This window comes from Atractosteus spatula, chromosome 5 (assembly GCF_055471065.1).
Source record: "Atractosteus spatula isolate fAtrSpa1 chromosome 5, fAtrSpa1.hap1, whole genome shotgun sequence".
NCBI classification, from domain to species: Eukaryota; Metazoa; Chordata; class Actinopteri; order Semionotiformes; family Lepisosteidae; genus Atractosteus; species Atractosteus spatula.
The window spans coordinates 47,293,241-47,315,657 of NC_142710.1; the positions used below are offsets into that span (position 1 = coordinate 47,293,241).

Genomic DNA, 22,417 nt, shown 5'->3' on the forward strand with positions numbered 1-22,417 from the left:
TTGACAATATTTAAAAAGGGGATGAAAATGTTTTTTTTTTTCTTTTTGGTGCTTATACAGGGCATGACTTTAGCTTTCTCCTTGTTTTGTAAATTCACACATTTGAAGAATTTTCTGTGTCATCTCTGGCGTTAAAGGAAAGGTGTGCATTTGTTTGCTGAGGGTTAAATATTTGCTCTGGCTTTGCGAAGTGTTAATTTCAAGAGTGTTATGATGAATAAGAAAGATATGAATTATCACATGTTCTCTTACAGGTGCTTTTGTGGGTTTTGTAAAATGGAATTGAAATGTGTTGTTTCTAGAGCTGTGGCAAGTTTTTGTGTGACTGAAATGCATTTTTCTGATTTCTTTGGGTGTATAAAGCCCATACCTAGCTTCAGTTGCTTTGTGTGTTTAGGATCACCATTTTATGCATTACAAGCCGTAAAGGGCTTTATCTTGCTTGATAACATGCTCTTGAGACCTTGTATTGGGATTCAGGGTACATCCTTAATCCTCTAGACGGAATATGCTGTGATTTCCAACAGAATCGTAGCTTATTGTCTTGTTATTGTTGCATGGCTTAGAAGTAGTCACATTTCCAGTTTATTGAATTCAGCCAGCAAATTCTGATGGACTTTCAATAAACAGGATGAACTCCTATTAATATTCAGATGAGCCGAGTGTGTTGGGAGAGCGCCTGCAAGCACATTCTGGGCACAGAAATGAAACATCTGCTTCACACCTGCGGTTCTAATAAAGCTACCAAAGTTACATAACATTATGGTGAAGGCCAGGCTATGCTGGTAATTGATTCCCCAGTAAAGGATACTTAATGAATTACTTCAGGGACTTAAGATATACTTTTTTTATTTGAGAAATATACAACCTGATTGTATATATACAATCTATAAGTTGTTTCTCCATTATTTGCAAAAAGTCTGCCAAGTTCAAAATATTAATTCGGTTTTAAAGAAGCATTTATGGTCATGAAGTACAGGAAGCATTATGTTTTTTTTCTCTATTTTGTTCTGCTTTTGTGTGTGCGTGGATCTTACCTACTTTTGCTTTGCCAGTGAAAAACAGGCCTCAGGCAGTGTTGCTTTGTAAATTATTAATTGCAGATACAGGAATATGTCTGGAATTCTGAGAACTGTTTTCCTGTCACGACATCTTAACAGGTGCCAGTGGTCTTTTTTTGAAACGTCAGGTGCTGTAAGACATCTCCAGAGCGCATTGCAAAGTGACATTGACACTAAAAGAAGGAATGTCCAGAATGAGAATGCTCCTAGCTCCATCTCTTCCTGGTAACCTGTCAACAAATCGGTCTAGATTTCTTTAAGCATTCAGAGAAGCTGTGAAGCTATAGAAGAGGACCAAAACACAATGATACCTAGATAGTAAATGTAAAATGATAATTTCAATTTAAATTTCATAATTTGATCAATTAAATTTAAATTTGGAAAATGAATCCCTGCATGTGATACAGAACTCATTGACATTGAACAGTACAAGGAGAAAAATGCTGGAAGAAATGTAGCAAAGCTTTTGACATTGTGTATTTGCACTGAGAAATAAAGCTATTGTAATACTTTTTTATTTCAATACATTTCTGTTCATTTAAATATAATTAAAATGTCAAAAGTGATTCTGCTGTAGACATCCAAAATCCTCCTTTATTCTTTTCATATTTATTGAAATTGAAAGTTAATTATTCCTTGCATAAATGTTCCTTCATGACCTATGCATGTTTATTTTCATCACTGTATGATACAGTTGATGTAGTTTTAAATACATTCAATATTTGAAACCCTTCATTACATTTTTATTGCTGTGGGCATATATTGTATATTTTTACTATAGCTAATGCAACATTCTTTAATACTTCAAAAAAAACCTCTCATGGCTAAAGTAACACTGACAAGTTAAATAGCTGTCTGGTAATTTATAGAAATATATTTTCACCGCCTGCTTAATATAAAATAATGACTTGAGCTACTGTGGGATTTGGTAACTTTCGGGGAGTCCTCTTAGATGTGGAAGAGCAGTTATGACATCTCCCAGTGACAGCAGACAAAAGAAGAGAAGCACAACGTATGTTCTGCAATGAGTGAACAGATGTGAAGTGACTTGTCTGTCATACACTTGGCAAATAAAAGTAATTGTTTTGTTTGATTACTGTCCCTGAGTAACAGATGCCTAAAGGAGCAATATTTAAACTGTATATATAATCTCAAAACCAAGAGGTACAGGATAAATATGTTTATACGTACAGTATTAGCACTGTCACACACATGCTTCACTGGACATGCATAGACTATATTTGTATGAATATTTTTTCTTAATAATGAGCACATAACTGAATTACTTTGTGTTTTGTCAATGAACACATATTACACTGCAGACTCTTAAAGGACCAAAACTAGATGAAGAACGGAACCCGAAGAGTTCCTCTCTGCACAGTTTAAATGAGATTAATTCAGTGCAAATTGCATTCACAGGAATACCTGTTACAGCAGGTGATGTTGCAGTCTGTGCGATGTTGCAGCAAACTAAAACTTTTTAATTAGGCTTATTTTATGGAAAACAAAACTCATTTACATACCGGTACATACAGCACTCTAATCTATCGAGTCAAAGTGTGTGATACCTATGGATTGGTCTCAAAGCGTATCCATCAATGTCCTATGCATATCCATCTTTTTATAGAGTAGCCTTTATTTTCAAGTTTGCTCTTGCTTATTTGGAAGGCTGTAAAATGAATAGAAATAGAGATGCAACCCAACAGCATCCCACCCTCATTTCACTGTGCTGCTGTTTTGCTTTTTCTGTGTAATCTTTCACTTTTGTGTTCCAGTTTTAACACAGATGTGTTTTTTGCACTTCATGATTGATGCTTTGCTAATGCTTTATTTTTGTTATCCATTGTTTCACAGATGCAGATATACTTTTATAATTCAGACGATTTTGACAGCTTCAGTACTGCTGTTAATGAAAAACGAATAATAGCAGCAATGGCCGTGTTCTTCCAGGTAAGCCTTTCTGTGTTCTTTTTTACAATTTCAAATTCATTGAATAATGCTTCCTGGAAATTAGGAAATGACGTAGTGTTGACGTTTGTGTAAATGCAATAAAATTAAACCGCCCGCCTCTTTATAAATTTAAGCGAAAGGGACTGTCTTTCCGCTCTTAAAAAAACAGTTTATTCTCAGAGTCTCATGGGACTTGGGGGGGAAAAAAAAGGAGCCTTCTCCTTCTGTAGTGAGTGTGATCTGTTGTACAGAATTTTTTTCACTCCATTAAATTTAAAGGATGGAGGATAAAACTATTGTCAGCTCAATCATTCTGAATTGCTGGGATTAAAAGTTAATTTTGTGGCATCGATTGCATAAGTAGGCTTTTACTTGCGCCATTACCTTTCTTTTAATACTTTACCATCAGGCTTTGGCATAATCCCGGGTCTGAGGTCCGTCTCTGCCCTTTATACATAGACTGAATAGTAATGGCTCTCCTCTTTCCATCATGCATGCCGTCGGCCTCCAAGAGCCGACATCTGGGTGTGAGATGACGTTAGGCTTGCTTCCTCCATAAAGAATGCATTTCTTAAAAACAGAGAAACAGTGTCAAACAGACACTGAGACTGAAAAATGAGAAACTGAATTGCCTTTTTTTTCACTGTTGTCCTTCGTTTCTATATTCCCAACCCATCATCATGAAATAATTTATCAATCGTAATGATGCATAACTTAAAGCTTATGTTCGGTCATCAAACTTTTAACATGGCATTATTGTTACAGTACATCAGGAAAGGCTGATCAATCAGAATAAGAAGGTATAAGACGTCAGAGTATTTGTCTAGCATTTAAGGATACCTGCTGTGTTACAAAGTGGCTTAGCACAAGCTCTAACAGTGAGATAATGCCTACTCAGCATTCAGTAGGCAGCTGTTTTTTCTCAGAGCTATTGTAGGTTCAGTAGAGTGATTGGATATAAGGATTGAAGAATATGGACTGAGGATCAATAATTGTATTGTAGTTCTCTGGGGGGATACACAGTGCTTCAGGTCAGATGGATATTGTCAGGTTCTGAGCTTTTGATATCCTTTGTGCTTCTTTGCAGTAGCAATGTTTTGTCTTCCTTTAGCAGATAGATTAAACAGTATGAGGTTTTTTAATTAACACAAAACTTTTGAAAATGAAAACAGAGCTTTATGTAATGTTTTTTTATGAAGGAACAATGTTTTTAGTGCTGTTGGAACTGTTGGATGAGGAAATAAAAACCCACTGTACTATCTGCCAGTTTGATCTTTGTGCTCATTTATCTCCAGCTTGTGAGTTTGTTACCTGATGCAGAGAGGCTGGACAGCTTCTTTCAGTGCTATTGCTTGTCATGGTGAGCTGGGCCAAGCAAGACTGGTGAGCCTACTGAGGACCATTATTACGATGAACTGTTGAAAATGCCTTGAAAATTGAGTTACATGGCAAGAATTACCTAAACACTCTTTCTGGATTTCTGTAAATACAATGGTGTTATTCTGTTAGATACAACTGTTCTAATTTTTTTTACATTTCACTGGTCTCCTTTGACTGTAACTATCGTTATATCTACAGTACAGCTACTCTGTCTGATCTTCTGTGGTGCGTGTAGCACAAACCCCAGTGTGCTGAATGCTAAGTAAAATGCTGGCATGCCTAATGCACTGCACTATTTTACACAAATACAATTTCCTATGGTTTAGCTTTAGTTTTGTTAAAGAAATGATCAAACCCAGATGTGTGGCCATTTTCAGAAAGGTTTCTCTGTGCTTTTGTAGCCAGGAGAAATGTAATTGCATCTCATAATACAGTAAGTACTTTTAGAAAAGCATTATTTAGTCATTAGCTTCGACCACATTAATTTGTCAGCTGAAACATTCCAGCTTAATTTAAATTGAGAAGATTTCTTTATAAATCATCTTAGGTTGCAAGTAATAGACTGTCCTATCTTTTAAAGGTTTTATATCCGTTAATGTTTTCACAGTACGCTTGGCAAAAGAGAATAGTGTACTATGTATTAAAACAAATTTAAAACTTTTTCCCATTTTTCTGAATGTCACTTTTGTAGGTAAATATCACAAAAGGAAGATCCAGAGTCATTATTTGTTGCCTCAAGCCTTTTGGTAATTATATAACACTCATAAGAACATAAAAGGGTTAGAAATGAGAGGAGGATATTTTATTGCTAGTAGTTTAATGTTCCAAGAATCCCATCAAGGCCCCAGAGTTTCAACCACATGGACTTTGTTCCAGACCACTACACCTCTCTGTGTAAAGAAGGGCCTCTTGCCCCCTTATACCTGCTAATCTTAAATTCCTTAGTTCTACTGTTGCTTATTTTGACTAAATCTGTCCAAGAGACTATTGTTGACTATTGCACTGTTTTAATCATTGTCTATTCTTCTGATACGCTAGTTTATTGTGTTCCCACCCCCTCATGAAGTTAATGAAAAATACATTAACCAGAAGCACTCAGTGGACTGATGCCTATTTTCAAATAGTTCCTAAAGGGATTTCCTATCTGAGATTTGGTGGATGCAGCCCCTATTTGTCGAGCATAGATTTTAAACTGTATACAGTACATAATGAGGCAGTGTTACAGTACTGTACATAATGGAAGAAGCTGGAGCAGAGGTGCTGCTAGCTTGGAAACTCTTTGACAGAGAATAAACGTGCATAGTATGTGAACTGAAGCCATTTCCTTGAGATCCATTGACAGCCATATGGTTTGCAGTAATTAGTGTTATATTGCTGCATGCTCTAGATTGAATTGATGGGGTGTTGACTTTTAGTAGGGAAACTCTCACCCTTGTTTAAAATCAAGTGTAATCAACGCACAAGATGCTGTACAGTAGATTACCTCCTGAAAAAAAACACGAGAGCAGAGAATATAATTGCGAGTACACAGCTAAGTAGGTCGATATACGCAGTGTTCTGCTGTGGATGTGGATACATAATCTTTTTGGGACTGAGACTGTATTCATTAGTGTAGTTTCTAATAAAAACAGAGATCATCAATGGGCACCCCTGTTGATGTTCAAAGCCAATGTGCTTTTGAATGTGAACAATGAGAAGGTATTTCCCAAGTTCATTGTGGCTCTGGCTGCGTTGATTGCATCACATCACTTTTAAAAATAATCACCGTTGCATTTCAGTGGATATGTGGTATTCTGTTGTTTTCAGCACAGTGTGGTCTTATCCTCCCTTTCCTTTAATGCAAAAAGTTTGGGATCTAACTAGTTCTCTTCTAGTGGCTCCTATGTGTTCCATCAATCACTGGGCCACTTGGCTGCTGTTGTATTGGTAGGACTGTCTCTCATGCGTTGGGATTTAATTCATCTTACCCTGAATAAGCACCATTTTTACATAGTCTGTTGAGCTGCTCAATTGTCCTTAATCAGAAAATGTCCTCCTAACTTCGCACTTGAACTTGCTGTTGCTGCAATTAAGTGGATGCTGGAGAGGAGAATGTACTGTTTCTGTTTGCAGGAGATTATCCCCATTTTCCTGTCAATATCTTTCCCAAAGTATAATAGAAATTTACTGTATATCAGGTGCATAAGAACTTTTACAAATGAGAGGAGACCATTCAGCCTACCTGCCTCATTTGGGTGCTTGGAGTTAATTTATACAAGACAAGCTATTTCTTGAAAAATGTTCAGTATACAGCTTTGATAACATGGGTATTGTTATTAACAACTATTTAACTTTTTAACATTGTTAATATCAAAATTTAACAAGGTGTGAAGCTGGGCACATGTTTCAATGTCAGCTGTACTGACCTTGTCAGATCCTTTGAGGATTTTGAATACTTAAAACAGGAAATCTTTCAGCTTCACAATACATGACATTACTTTCTTTTTGGGGTCACTCTTCTGTGGACTGATTCCTGAGATTAATATTGTTTTATTAACAGGGATGACCAAGACTGTACACCATGGGTGTCAAATGCACAGCCTGTACTAAGCCCATTAGTTCCTGCCCTTGTGGCAGTTGCAGTAAGATCCATCCGCCAGGTTTCAGTGTGAGCCTGGTCTCAGCCTGCATTGCCCACAATTATAGCAGATGTCACTTTATTGAAGTTACTGTATCATTGTCACGAATACAGCACTTCCTGTAGATCTCTCCCTTTATCCAGTAAGTGCCCCTCTTTGAGAAAGTCACAGATCTAGTTTGACAGGGCCGTGTCTTTGCATGAAAAGCTCAATAACTGTACCACACATGCCACACTGTGCAAGTTCATCAACTAATCCATTACTGATCTCAGTTAAACTGTACCTGCCAATTTTTGTGATCTCAAAAGGAGGTTTTTGAACTTAGTGGAAAAGGCCTTGTTATTATTTTATCAAAGAAAATTAAATTAATGGAATGTGGTTTGAGAGAAGTGGAAAAATATATACTTCTCAATTTGTTGTATGCAACAAATAGCTGCTTTTCAGACCTCAGTAGTCTTAAAAATGAATTGTTGCAGTTTTTATATAAGTGATATCTAGCAAATAAACATGTTCAGTTTCCTTTTTAAAAACACCAGACCTATGATTACTATGAAACAAGCTGATCTCTTTCCCACTTATTATCACTGGTACTGTTAATGTAATTAGTTCCTGATTTCCAGCATTCACAGGTGTTGCTCATCATCAGAGCCTGTAGAACTCTTACTTAAGTTCTGCAGTTTAGTAGTTGATGTACAATATATACACCCATCCCTCAGTTTATGAAGGTAATTTGTAAATGTGCATGACTTAACATGTAAACATTCAATCATTTTATAGGGATAAATAAAATACTGCTTAGAACATTTTTTTTTCATTTCAGGCTTGGTATACATATAGTATGCTCTGCAGACAAACCTACCAATGGCTACCAGACAAAACATCTTCTAGTATTTTAGTTATTGTATGAGTGATTCCTTGAATAATATTTTTACAGATTGATTTCCCAGTGCAGGAGCTCTTTATTTTCTGTATGTTACAAAAAGGAAGCCCACCTTACACTCTCCATGCTGCAGTACTTTTCAGAAGTGTTCGCTATGTTTTCAGTGCCTTTCAGCATACTTGTAAAATCATTTGGCATCCTTCCTGTCTGCCTTCCTTTTGCTATATCTGTCTTTCTCAGAGAAGTTACATGCAGCGGTGCTCACTGTCACCTCTGAGGCTGGAGGCTGATAAATGCCTAAATGTAAGGGATAAATCTGTGGGACACTGCTAGCATTCGACTTTCACTCATTCTCCAGCTAATGTAAATGTATCCAGTGGCTTAGACTGCTAACTTTAAGACGTTTTCTCCACATCCCAAAAAATGTCATAGTTCATCTTCTTTAAAATTGGAGTGGCACATGCTGAAAATGTTTTCGAATGGTCACAATATGACCATACTTGTGTTTAGGAAAATAAAAGCTTCCTTCTTTTTACTTTTGTTATGGTTGGCTTTACTTAGATAATGATTGCTTGAAAATCTCAGATGCTGCTCATAAGCAGTTGTCCTTTGCCATCTCCCACACTGCTGTACTTTGTTTCTTCACGCTAGACAACACCTACGGTAGGCCCTGCCAGTGATAATCAATTAGAACATGATGCTCCAGTATTCTCTATTTCATAATTCAACCAGACATGTTGGTCATATTAATCAAGCAGTTATGATATTAACCCTGGCGTGTACATGCAGCATATTAGGGCAAATATAATCATTAAACAATGCAAGTGATGAAGTTCATTTACACTTGTAATTTTTAGTAGCGACAGGTGAGTGATTAGCTACTGATGAAATGCTTTTGGAAAGAGCAAAAATCTTGAAAGTCTCAAATGACCAGCATGAGAAAAATTGTGAAAGTGAGCCACAATATAATGTGGCTTTTATTCATAAAGGAAAGTGGAACAAGGTTTTACGTATCAGATTTAAATGAGCCAGAAGAGAAAATAGTATTTTCACTGAGATACATATAATAAAATAACACTAATACCGATGACTTACTGCTCTTGCATTAGTAAATGGCAGTAAGCAGACTCGGTGTGCTATGAAATGTTCCTTTGCTTTGTTTGGTTTAATGTGTATGTAATGGTAAAAGGGTAACAAGTTATTTCCAATTGGTCAGTTGTTTATCACAGCAAATTCTTTCCCAGACACCCTGGGATCGAGGGAGACTGACATTTTCATCACAATACAAAAATCAGCAGAGCATCTACAAAGTAGAGGAAAAGAAGAAGCAGCATTCCTGATAATCTGACTTTAGCCTCAGCGTAATAGGAGACAGGAGGATTGAATTTCTGTTACTTTGACTTGTCTGCAGAGATTCATCAGATCAGTACTCAGATGGACTGATTAATTTTTATTTCAGATATGACATTGTTTTGGGTTTGCAAAACATCTTTTGTGAGAGATTAAAGTAGTCCTGTAATTCTGGATGTCACAGCAGATTTGAACTGTCATCTGTCGTTTTTTTCTCCATGTAGGCTGGGCAGAAGGACAATCCCGCAGTGGACTCGATTATCCATGGGCTGAAGGGCGTCGTTCATCACGGTGAGTGAAATACTTCAGATTTATCCATCTTATTATTGGCTGGGATGCGGCCTGTCGGTAGTTTTCTTGATAGACAACCCCAGAGGCTGAAGATCTCCGTTTATCTCCCTGGAGCAGCTAAACGTGACAGCAATACCCCAGCCTTTCTTCCACACAGAAGTGCACACAGACAAAATCACTGTCAGTTTACCTGGGCCACTTGAGGAAAGGGCTTTTGAGGCCATGCTTCTCTGACCCAGTAAAAACATGAAATGGGTTACAGCAAGTGCATTTTAGGCCTAATAACTATCACTGCCCCGGACAGTTTGTGTTATTTACATATTTTATTCTGAGGGGTACAATAAAAAGAATGGTTTCAGAGAAGACTCATGTTGCTGTCTCATGGAAATGATTTTCAATTTCTTCTCAGACGGGAGTAAATTGCACAGGTGACCCTGCAACGGAAAGCTTCATAGCTCATTGGTAATCCATTGATAGGGCAAAACACTTGACTTGTTCTTCAGTAGGAAGTGAATGGTACCACTTTGAGTGACAAAATTCTGTATACTCAGTGCTATGCAAAAGTCTGGTACATTTGCATTGTTCTACTGTTTTTACTCGATAGGCTTTCACTGTTTCACAGGTACAATTCTGCTGTGAACTTCTGTTGAAATTTTACCCACTGTGGTTTAAGCTCGCAGTAAGACCCGATAGGTTTATGTTTTGTAGTACAAAATATAGCCTTTGAGCTTCCTGGAGGTGTAGAGAGGATAAAATGGTGTTAATACTGAGAACACCTGACAATGAGGACAGATTTGACAGGTACTGTAAATAGATGATTTAGCTTATGTAACACTTGATATTGGCTACTCGTGTATACTGTCGCTTTCCGTGTGCTTTAATGATGATAACTAATATAATAATTAAAATTGCTTAATGACAATAGTTTCTTATGAACATAAGAAAGCTTAATGACAGGCCAGTTATCCCACTAATTTGGTTTTAATTAACAGGTAATTATTCCAAATTGCTTATCCTGCCCTTTTCAAATGAAGCAATAACATTGGCTTTCACAGTGTGCTTCTGTATCTTGTTTCAGACTCTCACAAACCTTTGTGTAAGTTCTTGTTTTCACTTAAGTCCAATTAGTTTCCCAGCTTTGAGTTAGGTTCAAGTCGCTCTTCTGAACATATTCTAGAGAAGTATCTTTTTTTAACATGGTGACCCAGATTGTACACAAATTTTAATTGAGATCATATTAGTATATAACATCACTTGATTTACATTTAACTAGCTAGCCTAACATTGTATTTCCCTTTTGTATTTCTTATTGCCTTTGAAAAAGATGTCAACATAAATAGCTGAGGATTTCTTGTCATTTCAAGCTCTTTCTCATTTTACAGTTTGTTTTCACTATCCGCATTTACCACATTGCACTTTTCTAGTTTACATGTGAAGTGCAAAGTGTTTCCCAGTTTTTAATGTTTCTAAATATTTTTACTTTATTTTGCAGCTTCTAGCTTCTTTTGCTAATCTTGTTTGAGTAATACCTTTTTTGAGTTTACTAAGTTTGAGTTTACCAAGTATACTAGAGCCTAAACGAATGATATAAATGTGAAAGAGCAGTTGTCCTAGCACAAATCTTTAGGGTACTCCATTGATTACATCCATGACCCAGTTTCAGCATTCATCCTTTATTTGTACTCTGTTTCTATCCATTAACTGGTTCTTAATCCAGATACTAACATATCAGATATTAATCTAATGGAGAAAGGATCATACTCCCTCTGACAATTTAATTAAACCATATAATATGCTCTGATAGTATCCATTACTGCTGTCCAAAAAACTCTTTAACAAGTTAGCTACAATTAAGCAAGATACACATTGACAATCCTCTGATACGATTCATTTCCTTAATCATATTGGTCTATAATTAGTTGGTTCAGTTTTTCAATTTTTTAAGACATTCCAGATTGTTAAATTTGCTATGTCCACTTTCAGTGCTATGGTTCTGATTGAATTTGTCTTCTCTTTCAGCATCCAGATTGCTTGGTTTTCTTTTATAGACAGTTTGTAGACAGTTCTCTAGTCGTATGTTGGTTTAGACCTTCTCACTCTGAAGACACCAAACGGAAGAGCAAAAAGCAAACCCAACACCACACATTCACAGCTCTTTTATGTGGGTACAATCAATGCAACAGGAAACACCTGACCAATAAGAAATTAAAATTTCACCCTAGTTTCTAGCCTTAGATTTGACCGCCCTTGAGATAAATGTTCTGTACTTCAAACAGAATATCTCTAAGCAGTTGCTATCCATTCTTCACTGATTTTATATCATCCTATCCCATTCTTTTAAACTCTCATTCCTTCATAGTCTGCTTTCCTGAAATTGTAGTCCGTTGTTCTGGAATCTGCCTGAACTCTTCCAAAGTCTACTTCAAAGCACACATACCAAGTAACATTCACAGTTCACAATAGTGCTCTCATTTGTGTTTTCCATACACGATCTTGAATGTTTGAAAAGGCTTGATCTATATAGGCAATCTTTCTAGTTCGACGTTCTAAGAAACAGAGCAAGCAATCGGAGAAAGCAGTCATAACCCATATCTAACACTTCACATTCATCTGCTGAAACTTGCACTGGTTTTTCCCAATCTATGTGAGGACAACTAAAATTTCTCACAATAACCACTTTTCTTTCACATCTGCACCACTTATTTTATTATATAGTACTGCATTTTAAAAATCTATCTGGATATATTTTTTAAATATTTGTGGTCTGTAGCATTACTACACTCTTTCCTTTTTCTAAGTCTAACCCATATGAATTCTGATAACCTCTTTGTTAACTGCTTGTTCCTGAAGGGTCTTTATGATGTACAGTATAGTGCTGTACACCTCTTCCTTCTTTCCTACCTGTCCAGAATGCCATTTTTCCACTCTTGTATTCATCACCAGCACTCCCTGTTAACCGTTCTGCGATGCCAGTCCCATTGTAACTTTCTACTACTGCAGTAGCTTCTATTTTTTGTATCTTGTTCCTGATACTTCTGGCATTTAGCTATAAGCACTGAACTTCTTATTCCTTAAATTTTTTGAATTTCTCTGTATGTCCTTGCCTCAAACTGACTGTTAGCCACCTTGTCTAAATGAAATCCATCACATCTATACAGATAGCCTTTGCAAAGCTTTCCAGTGGCTTTCTTCAGAACACCAAGTCCTCCTTCTCTCGCCCAAGCTGTATTAATAAAGGTGGGCAGGTTGGAGGAGACTGCCTACACTTCCTTTCTCCCCTGTGTGTGGTTGCAGGGTTTGTAGCTGCGAGTCAACACATGAAAAATGCATACAGTATATGGCTATTTCACATTGAGTGTTTATCACCAAAATAATTGCCAATCCTAAATTTAAAGATATAAAGGTAGAAAACACTAGAGGAGGTTTTTTTATGTTCATAACATATATTCTAACTCCCAATTGTGTCTAAGATATATAACATAGCAGTGGATGTATATACATATGAAATACTTGCTGAGAAGCCAGTTTTAGAGAATAAGAGTTATGTCCAAGAATGTACAAGCTTTATTTTCTTGTTTTGCTCCTAGCTAGTGTGTTCCAAACATAATACAATGGGTTTCATATTTGTTTGGGATATTTGTTTATTTTTTTCACACACGAGACACACAAGTTTATTTTTTTATGAGTTTTGTATGGGTCTTTTCATACTGTAAGTCCCAGTCGAAAAGCTCATCAAGAGTAGTTGAACTCAACTCCGATTAGTTCTACCTGTAGGATGGGAAGAGGTGTATTGTGCCCATGATTTACTCAAAGAAAGTTCAGGGGTTTGTGTATACCTTAGTGTTGTGATGTTAGAGCCCATAACACCATTAGACATGAATAAATCCAGTTTATAGAACCCTGTTTTAGGCCTTAGATTTCCCAGTGAAAAGAATACCATTGTTTAATAAAAAGTGTTCTCATGTGTGCTACAGTCAGCTTTTCATAGATTGTACCCATTGTACAGTGAAATTGTTAAAATAATTATCACAGTGCTTTCTTTGAGAAATATCTTTGTATTTGTTTATTGTTTCTGGCTAATACTGCTAAGTCTAACAAACATTTCTTTTTCTGACTTGAGGCTTAAAAGCTGTTGACAGGCTTAGATGAAAACAAATAGGTTTTTGAATTAATTGTTCTGCTTTCAGGGGTGTTTAATGTTGCAGCTGTGATAGTCAATAAATCCTGTAAAATCTGAGCTATGGGGGTGTTTCAGGTATTATTTTTTACATTTTCTTCTCCATTTTCTTCTCAATGAATTTGGCAGAGTATTTTCATCCTTTGTACATTTAGAAAGGCCTCACTGCAATACCGCTGGACAGCTGTGAGTGATATTTGCACAGTTTATTTACCTCTGACAGATATTACAGACAATATTGCCATGGAGAATAGGATGACAGCCGAGGATAACTGAGAATTGCAAATGCAAAGAAATTTATTTTAGTCTCCACTGTCCAACTTGAATGTGTTGAAAGTAAGCAAGGTGAACAATTTGCTTGCAAACTCTTAGATAAACAACACTTAATGGATGTTGGAAATATACAACAGAATATGACTACACATCGTACTGTTGAAGTATTCTTAAAACACTCTGGGACCATGTGCTTGTCAGCAACCTTTTTTTTAGTTAAAACCAGACATAATTTTCAATGATTCTGTTAAAAGGCTTGAATACTTTGTATTCCAAGGGTTTGAGAATAGTCTGTCCTAATAAATCTACTAAGCAGAACTTCATGAAATTTGAGCTTGGCGTTTCTGAATTTGCCTAAGTGGAAGGAAACTATAAAACAGTGGTCTGTTGTTGTAGTTCTTAGGTACTGTAAACTTACTGAGTATTATAGAGCTGTGTTTTGAAGCTAAACCAGCTACATGGTACAGTATTTATTTGGAAGAGTCAAATGTTTCTCAACAAGGAGAAGCAGAAGATTAAGCTATGATTTTCTTTAGTGGTGATTTTAAGAAAATTAAATTTTATTTCTGTGCTGATAGCACAGGAAGCATAATGTATGTCTTGACATTTCAGGGCTGAAGCTAAGTTGCTCTCTGCTTGAAAAATGTTAGGAAGCCTTGCACTGAAGGAGTTCAACAGCCTAAAAGAGTGAGGGAGCTTGAAACCATGATGACAACTTGCATTGCAAACACTTTTACAATATTGGTAATTATGTATTTATGAGAGAGGTACAACATGAAATGTACACATGCATATTTAAATCAGTAGATATAAGATTTTGATGCATTAGCACACAGTATTTAACTGTTGATGTAACCAACATGAATCAAAGAAATTTAGCATTTTTTGTTTGCACATTTCCTTAAATAATTAATATTTTCAAATCATTGTAAGTCTTTTTGATGATATTAAAATCCCTTAACAGCAGAGTCGACACCTGTGCTGGTAGTTAATTTCATGTAGTCATTGATGTGATATTGCCACCACGCAGATGTGGATGATTTATGCTATGGGATTTTTGAAAAAGCTGCAAATCTGACATCAATCAAATAAATAAAAGTGAAAGATACCTTTATACTGTTTATGATGTGAACGACCTAAATGAAGTGATGGTAATATAACGTGCTAATGTTTATTTTTCTTGAAAGTGTCACAGATGTGGCTTTTTAGCTTTGCATACTGATTTCTGGCCAATTAAGTGCTTCTTGTTTTTTTAATTAGAAAAGGGAAATTAATTCAGTTGCATCTTCAGGCACATTTCAATTGATCATTTTTATTGTGGTCATAAAAGAATTTTAATTCCAGCTAATTAAGGAATAGACACTCTGTTTGGCACAATAATTGCTGCCATTGTATATATTGAAAAAAACTTTATGGCACAAGATTAATAGGTTCCATGAATTAATTGACATTATCATCATTTGTTTTAAGGAGCAGGAATGATTAGAGGTTGTTGCTGATCAAACAGGATTTTGATATGAGTGTATGAGTAATGCTTACATACATGGAAATCTTTTGTTTCTAAGTTAATACTTTAAAAAAAAGTGCTAGTCATTCCAGACACAATCATTTTGACAGAAAAGAAGGCATTTTTTCTTTCATAGAGTCAGAAAGCGTGGCTCTGTTGTCTTTTTCATTAGCTTGATAAATAGACAGGGAATCAAAACCTTTAGGTGCTACAAATGTAACCATGTCCTGACTGTTCTTGTTGCTGTTGTGTCCTTCGATTCAGCTGACAGCTTCGGTCACTGAGAGGGACACAGACAGCTGAAAGACAGTAAATGAGCATTGAGTAAAGCTGTGTTTAAGGCTTGTGTTCCACCTCAGCGCGTGACCACTAACTTGGATAACTTCAGGTGGAAACCAGAAGAAATAAAAGAATCACCTTTTGTGATGTCCACTTTAATTTACATTTATTTGTAAAAGAACGAAAGAAGGAGAAATCCTTACCCATCAGCTATGGTTTGCTGTGCTTTACATTAAGGGTTCATTTATGTCTATGTACTTTAATTGCATTTTTTAATTCTGATTATTTAGATGGTAAAATGTCAGGGTTATTCAAGTAACATACCAAATTAGTTAATGGTTTTATGACTAGTATTTAAAAAAGAGTATTGCAGTCACTTTTTTCCTTGGAATGTATTACATAATCATTTATGAATTATTCATTATTTCATTTGGCTTTGAACTCAACACTGCCTCAGCCACTATAGCTTTGATTGGCAATTAATTATTAAAAAGCTAAAATTACATAAATATGGTAAGCTGTGAAATGGCAAAATTACCATGTCATTCCATCTGTTTGACAGTGTATTTTATTTTCTCTACAGTTTCCAAAGCCATCTGCCTTAAATCATATACAGCTGGAAATCAGTTATCTTACTAAGGGTTTTCTCAGAACCACTTAAACAGGAGTACTTATTTTACATTGTATTGAACAAATAGGTCAGCAGTTTGCAGTGAATTATTTGTTGTCTTGTTCAATTCCATTACATTCAAAATTATTTAGGATTTTTGTTCTGTTTTTTTAAAATATGGAAATCATTGCATTGTTATCCTAGACCGATATCACCGTAATAATTTTTTTAAAGATAGTATGTCAATTCACTGCTTAAATGATTTAAAAAATTGCCTTGGACCATTAGTATATTTGAAAATTATAATCATTAAAGCAATGATTTTGGTGAGTAAAATCCATATTTATAGATTTTTGCTATCTTGTCTATACAGGTTTAAAATAGAAGTGATGAATTTATGTTCCATATTGTCAGTTTATCAAGCAATCTGTGTTTTTGTATAACTTTATATATATGTAGTAGAAGACGAGCTTTGCACTTTGCACTTTTAAGAACCTTGTTTTAGCCTTGTGAGTAGTGAAATTGTTTGAAAACCCTTCCAAAATTTAAGTAGACCAAGCTATTATATATATATAGCTACAAAAATAAGGACAGTAAATAAACACTGCCACCACTTGTTAAAAAAGTGGTGTGTGATAAAATTATAAAAAAGACATTAGAGCCTGATATCATCTAGGCAAGCTACGCAAACAAATTATAAAGATGAAGAATTCCACCACCCAAAGTCAGAGATTACTCCAGCATATCTTAATAATAGAGCAATCACCAGCTGAATATTTAAACAACAAAAAGTTATGAGGAATAAGTAACTTTAATTACTTAAATAACATTTTCTTTCTTCTCTTTTCAGCATGGAATAAACCTATTGTTCCTTTGCAGCCTACGCATGCTGATGCAGCTAGCCACCTGAACTAATTAAATAACTTTATATTATAATAAATGTCTCCTTTCCTGTTGGTTCTTCCTATCCTCTTTTTTGTCCAGTAATCCATCTCATGAAGGCTGACATAAGGTCCTCACATGGAATGGTCTGGTCACTGCTGAATATTGGTGTTTTAATATTGCTGATTGGATGAACTTAATGTGAATTAGTTTCACATGTGTTAATTATTAGGACTCTTTTTAGCCATCTTTATCTTCGTCCATGTTAAGATGCCTCATGGCCCAAGTAACACTACTGTACATAAATACAGCCCATATTACCCATTATGTCATACTTTAACAATAAGGCAGATTTGCAGGGAACTACTAACATTGCTATAAAATATCTCCAGCCTTTTGTGAGTTTATTCCTTTCTAGTCAGCACTGAGACATGAAAACCTTATTTCACTGTCTGGAGTCCAATAGGATAATTCAAAAAGTCATAATAAATAGCTAGTTACCAACTAGCGGAAGCAGCATTGCAGTGAGATGGGATCAAGCACATCCCAAAAGCTTCAGTTCCAAAAGCCATCAGGGTTGTGCTCAAGGAATATATTTATTTGGTGGTCTGCATTACATGTAGAAAACAATATTCTGGATCCAGTGTTCCCTAAGAGATTGTGGTATTTTCCAAGATCATGTTCTGAAAGTGAAGATATTTCTGCTCTCCAGTCATTTCCTTTGTATTATCTTGCTGATTGTCAATGTTTGGAATGTGGATTGGATGTAGTATTTATGTAAGATTTCTTTAACTGTACTGCAAATGTCAGTAGATGGCGCAGGGCATAGTGGTTAGAGTTGCTGTCTCACAGATCCTGGGTTTGATTCAGAGCTGAGACACATTCTGTGTGGAGTTTGCACATTCTTCTATTGTGCGCCATCTTTTTAGCTGGACACTAGATTTTCTCTAGTAAAAAGTGGAAATGTCAATGTAAACACTATGGCATTGTCTTGATCCCGTCCTGCTTAATTCCAGCTTCTAACCTTTTTATTTTTTTTCCCAAACCCAAGTTCACATTAAGCAAATATATATTTATCTCCTGTTTACTCTTTGTGTCCTTGTCCAATGGTATGATGTCTTCAGATTTGGATAGATTTGCCCTCTGTATTACTGATAAAAAATAATCTGACCAAATTGCAAAAATATATGATCCTTTATTGATGAGCAACAAATGTTAAGACTGAAGTGTATAGTGAAAAGAAAAATTTCAGCCACATTATGGATACCTAATGTGTCGGCTGAGGTTAGACATTTAAAAAAATGAAAGTGATTCAATGCACAGTTCTTGTTTAATAAAACCTGTCATGCTAAATCTTGGATTTAGTATGAATCCAACTTTATCTTTATCAATGGATAGAAAATAACAAATTAAGTGATTGCGTAATATCCATGCTTTAATAATGAATAAGGTATTTTATGTGCTGCTAACTCATTGTGTCTTTGTTGTTGTGCTTCTACTCCAGAGAAGGAAACCTTTCTGGATCCTTTTGTGCTGAGAGATTTGCTGCCATCTTCAATTGGAAGCTATTACCGCTACGCTGGCTCCCTGACAACACCGCCATGCAGCAAGATTGTAGAGTGGATCGTTTTCAGCAGACCGGTGTTTCTGTCGTATCACCAGGTAAGGCCAGCTAGCTGTCAGGGCCCTTACTTGCAACTGTCTTCTGTTCTGACTGCTCCAGCCCTCTATCTCTATAGATGTCATTCATTATGAACACTTCCCTGACTCGCTCAATGAAGACTTCCAAGCTGGACAAATGGAGGGTGGGAAATACTTTGTGAGGTTAGAGCAAACTTAGGCCTGTATTAAATCGAAACAGACTTCTCCTGTGCCATCACTAATTATAAAAACCTATAGAGCCCTGGTAGACAAACCCCCAGTAGGAAAGTGCTGCAATATGAAGATAACCATTAGATAAGAATTAGCATTGACCTAAGGCAATGAGGGCACAAAAACCATGTCTGGAAAATGTACTCCACAACATAAATGACCAGAAACCCACACGGTTGGTAAAAAGTACTCTGTGCACTTGTCTTTTTGTTAAGAACATGGTGTAGGGATTCATATGACCATGTTGTCCATTGGCTGTGTCTTCTGCACTCTGTGCATTGCCAGGTGCGATGAGCAGTTTGCACACTGCAGTCCTAGTATGGTATCTACTCTGTGGAGTTCTCGGTGGACCATTTTTGATTAAACTTATTGCCCGCACATCAGGTTGAAATTAGCAGTCAAGTTGATCTGCAGTTTCTCACCTGCTTTGACTTGTACTTCATATTAATGCGCTGATACCTGTCATGAACACGGACTGAAATCGGTGTCAGATCTTGTAGAAGACCCTATGCGATGCGGTAAGAGCTGGAGAAAACAGGAGGCGTGGTAAAAGGGAACACACAGGGGTTTAATAGTGCACAAAATAATAGTGACAGTCCGTGAGACAGTGTACAGGGAAGACAAAACGGCATCCAAATCCAAACGGCTCCAAGGGCAGGTCAAAGCGCAGTCCGAGAGTCCATCAACAAGGAATCCATCCTGGGACGCGACAAAGTTAAAATCCCCGGGAGGGGGGAGCACACGGACAAACAAAACATGGAGGTCCAAGGGTGAGGGGGCGAGATCCTCCAGACCCCGGGCTCAGGAAGCGGGAGGTGTCGGGGATGAGGCCTATGCCCTCAGGAGACGGACGTAGGGTTTCCTGGTGCTAGGCGGGCCTCGCGACATCTTACCCTAATGATGAGCCCCGAGGACTGGAGGAACTGGTCTTTAAGTAATAACGCTAAAAGGGTACACCTGGGGACCTTAATCACACGGACAATAATGCGAGCAGTGGAGCGCCCTCTAGGGAGGGATGTCGGGCGTGACAATACCACAGTCCCGCAGTTTGCACTTACTCCCACTGCTGATGACATCTTTCCCTTGGAATTCCTGCTGACATCACGTTAGATACCTCTGCTCATGAAACATCAGCAAGTTGAGCTGTCTTGGTCACAAATGCTCGTATCAAACACTCCCCAACGATCAGCCCTCCTTATAAAGACACTAAGGACACCTCTTCCAGCAATATTGTAGGCAACCAGGCAAGTCAAGAATTGTTATAGATGACCCTAAGCAGGCTGGATGTTATTTTATTAATTAACACATGTGCCACAACTGTGTGAAAACTTTACTTTCAATATAGTTGGTGTTCCTTACTTACCCAGGTGTTTCCACTTTTTTTCCATAACTTGTAGTACCTAATGGCACCTTTATGTAATGACATTGGATTATGTAGAGTGAAAAAGTGTCTGTCAAGTAGGCTACTGTAAGCTACTGAATTTGTGACAAATGATTGGCAATGTGGTCGAAGTGTTGATTTAATGCAATCTGAAAATAACTACAACAAATACTGTAGCTTCATACCTAAACCTTCCCCAATAAAATAGGTGAAAGTAACAATTTTTCTGTCCTACTTTGCAAAAGGTTTTTGAATTAAAATAAATAAAATATAAATTATATAAATACATTTATAAATGTATAATAAAATCATAATGTTTAAAGCTTTCCAGGAATTTTAACACCCATAACAATTAGGACTGCCTGGACTGCGAGGTAACTTTTTTTGAATACTGGAATCCAGTACATTTAAATTCTACTATGGCTTAATTGGTTTATTTAAAGTGTATCTGTGAGCAGCAAAATGTAAATGAGGTATTTAGTTTATGTTTAGTGTTAGAAATTACCGTGTTAATGTTGATGCCTGAGGCTACTTTTTCAGCACATGATGCAATCAGTTGTGTCATTTGCAGTCTGTATAAAGGAATTAAAAGATTAATTTTATTAAGACAGAAAGAGGGATCTTAGGTATTTAAAGGCTACTAGCAGTAGTCGTTTATAGTCACAAAAGTGTTGTTTACATTTTTTTCTTTGCTTCTCATTTTGTATTGCTATTTTAATGCTAATTGTTACTGAGAGGGCACTTTATGTTGTATTTAATGGATTTGAACACATCCTTAAAGGTGCAAATGATAGTTCTTTTCCAATACTCATATATAATTCTGTATGTATTAAAATGGCTTTATTTATATTAAACTCTGCTTTATTTGAATAGAACCTCATGATTAAGATTTTCTATGGCAGTAGCATAGCTCTTGATTATGCATCTGAGAGAATATGCAAATTAAATGAATTGATTCCTGTGATAATTTGCTAAACTGCATTTAAGCATATAGTCTGCTGTTGAGGGCATCATTTAACATTCATATTAAAATAATGTAACTAGCAACATTTTAGCAATTGTGTTTACTTTAACCTAAGAGTTTACAGCTGATTATTTAACTGTAAATTCTTACTGTTTGGTGTTACCACAAACATATTAGCATCTTAAAAACTTAATTCTTGCTTTGTCTTCCATAAATATACCATATAATTTCTGTTCAATAAACTTGTCATTTAGCTATACTAGTCTTTAATCTTTGTAAGAGAGTCCAAATGAGTGAAATTGTCCCTCTGACTGAGCTGAGGTTGATGTACACAGGACTGGAACTAGTTTCTGCTGCATGACTTAATTAGCTGCTGTAGTTAAACGACCCAATACAGCTTAATTGACTGTTCCATCTGATTTCACAGAGAAAAAAAAAGAGATTAAATTGTCTTAACCTTTCTAATACTAAAATGTGGTGTATCCACAAATAAACTAGTTTTGAAAACATTTACAGAAAAGTACAACACAAGCAATATCAGACATATAAAAACATATTCATGCAGATAATATTTTATTAAACTGCAAATATTTTCTTAATGCAGACAAGTAAGTTTGAAAATAACAAATAGTCCCATGGTCCATTCTCATCCTAGAAGCTCAGTAATGGCTCATATGCAGTAGCTTTATCCAGTAATCAGAGGAGCCTAGTATCTTTCATTGTAAAGCAGAATTGCTGTAAAGAGTTAAGGCTGCTCAATTCCAACAGCTCACTCAGGCCATTTTTACCTTAAGGTTTTGGTTAGATTTCAGTACCACTTCTACATCTAAACTTGTGTTTAGGGCAAAGTCAAATATCATGACATATACTGTATATATACAACATCCTGCCATGTCCTGCCACAAATCTGCCTCAATCTGTCAGCTTGATACCCTTGGGTTT

At 36.2% G+C, this 22,417-nt stretch overlaps 1 protein-coding gene across 1 annotated transcript in view; it reads left to right on the forward strand.

Moving 5' to 3' along the window:
• The window catches only part of ptprga (protein tyrosine phosphatase receptor type Ga), a 257,643-nt gene that overhangs the window by 179,045 nt on the left and 56,181 nt on the right, over positions 1 to 22,417 (forward strand). Inside the window, exons 5-7 of the mRNA XM_088916863.1 lie at positions 2,916 to 3,011; positions 9,464 to 9,530; positions 18,763 to 18,920. Coding sequence (XP_088772989.1) covers positions 2,916 to 3,011; positions 9,464 to 9,530; positions 18,763 to 18,920 — 321 coding nt within the window. The remainder of the gene's footprint in view (positions 1 to 2,915; positions 3,012 to 9,463; positions 9,531 to 18,762; positions 18,921 to 22,417) is intronic.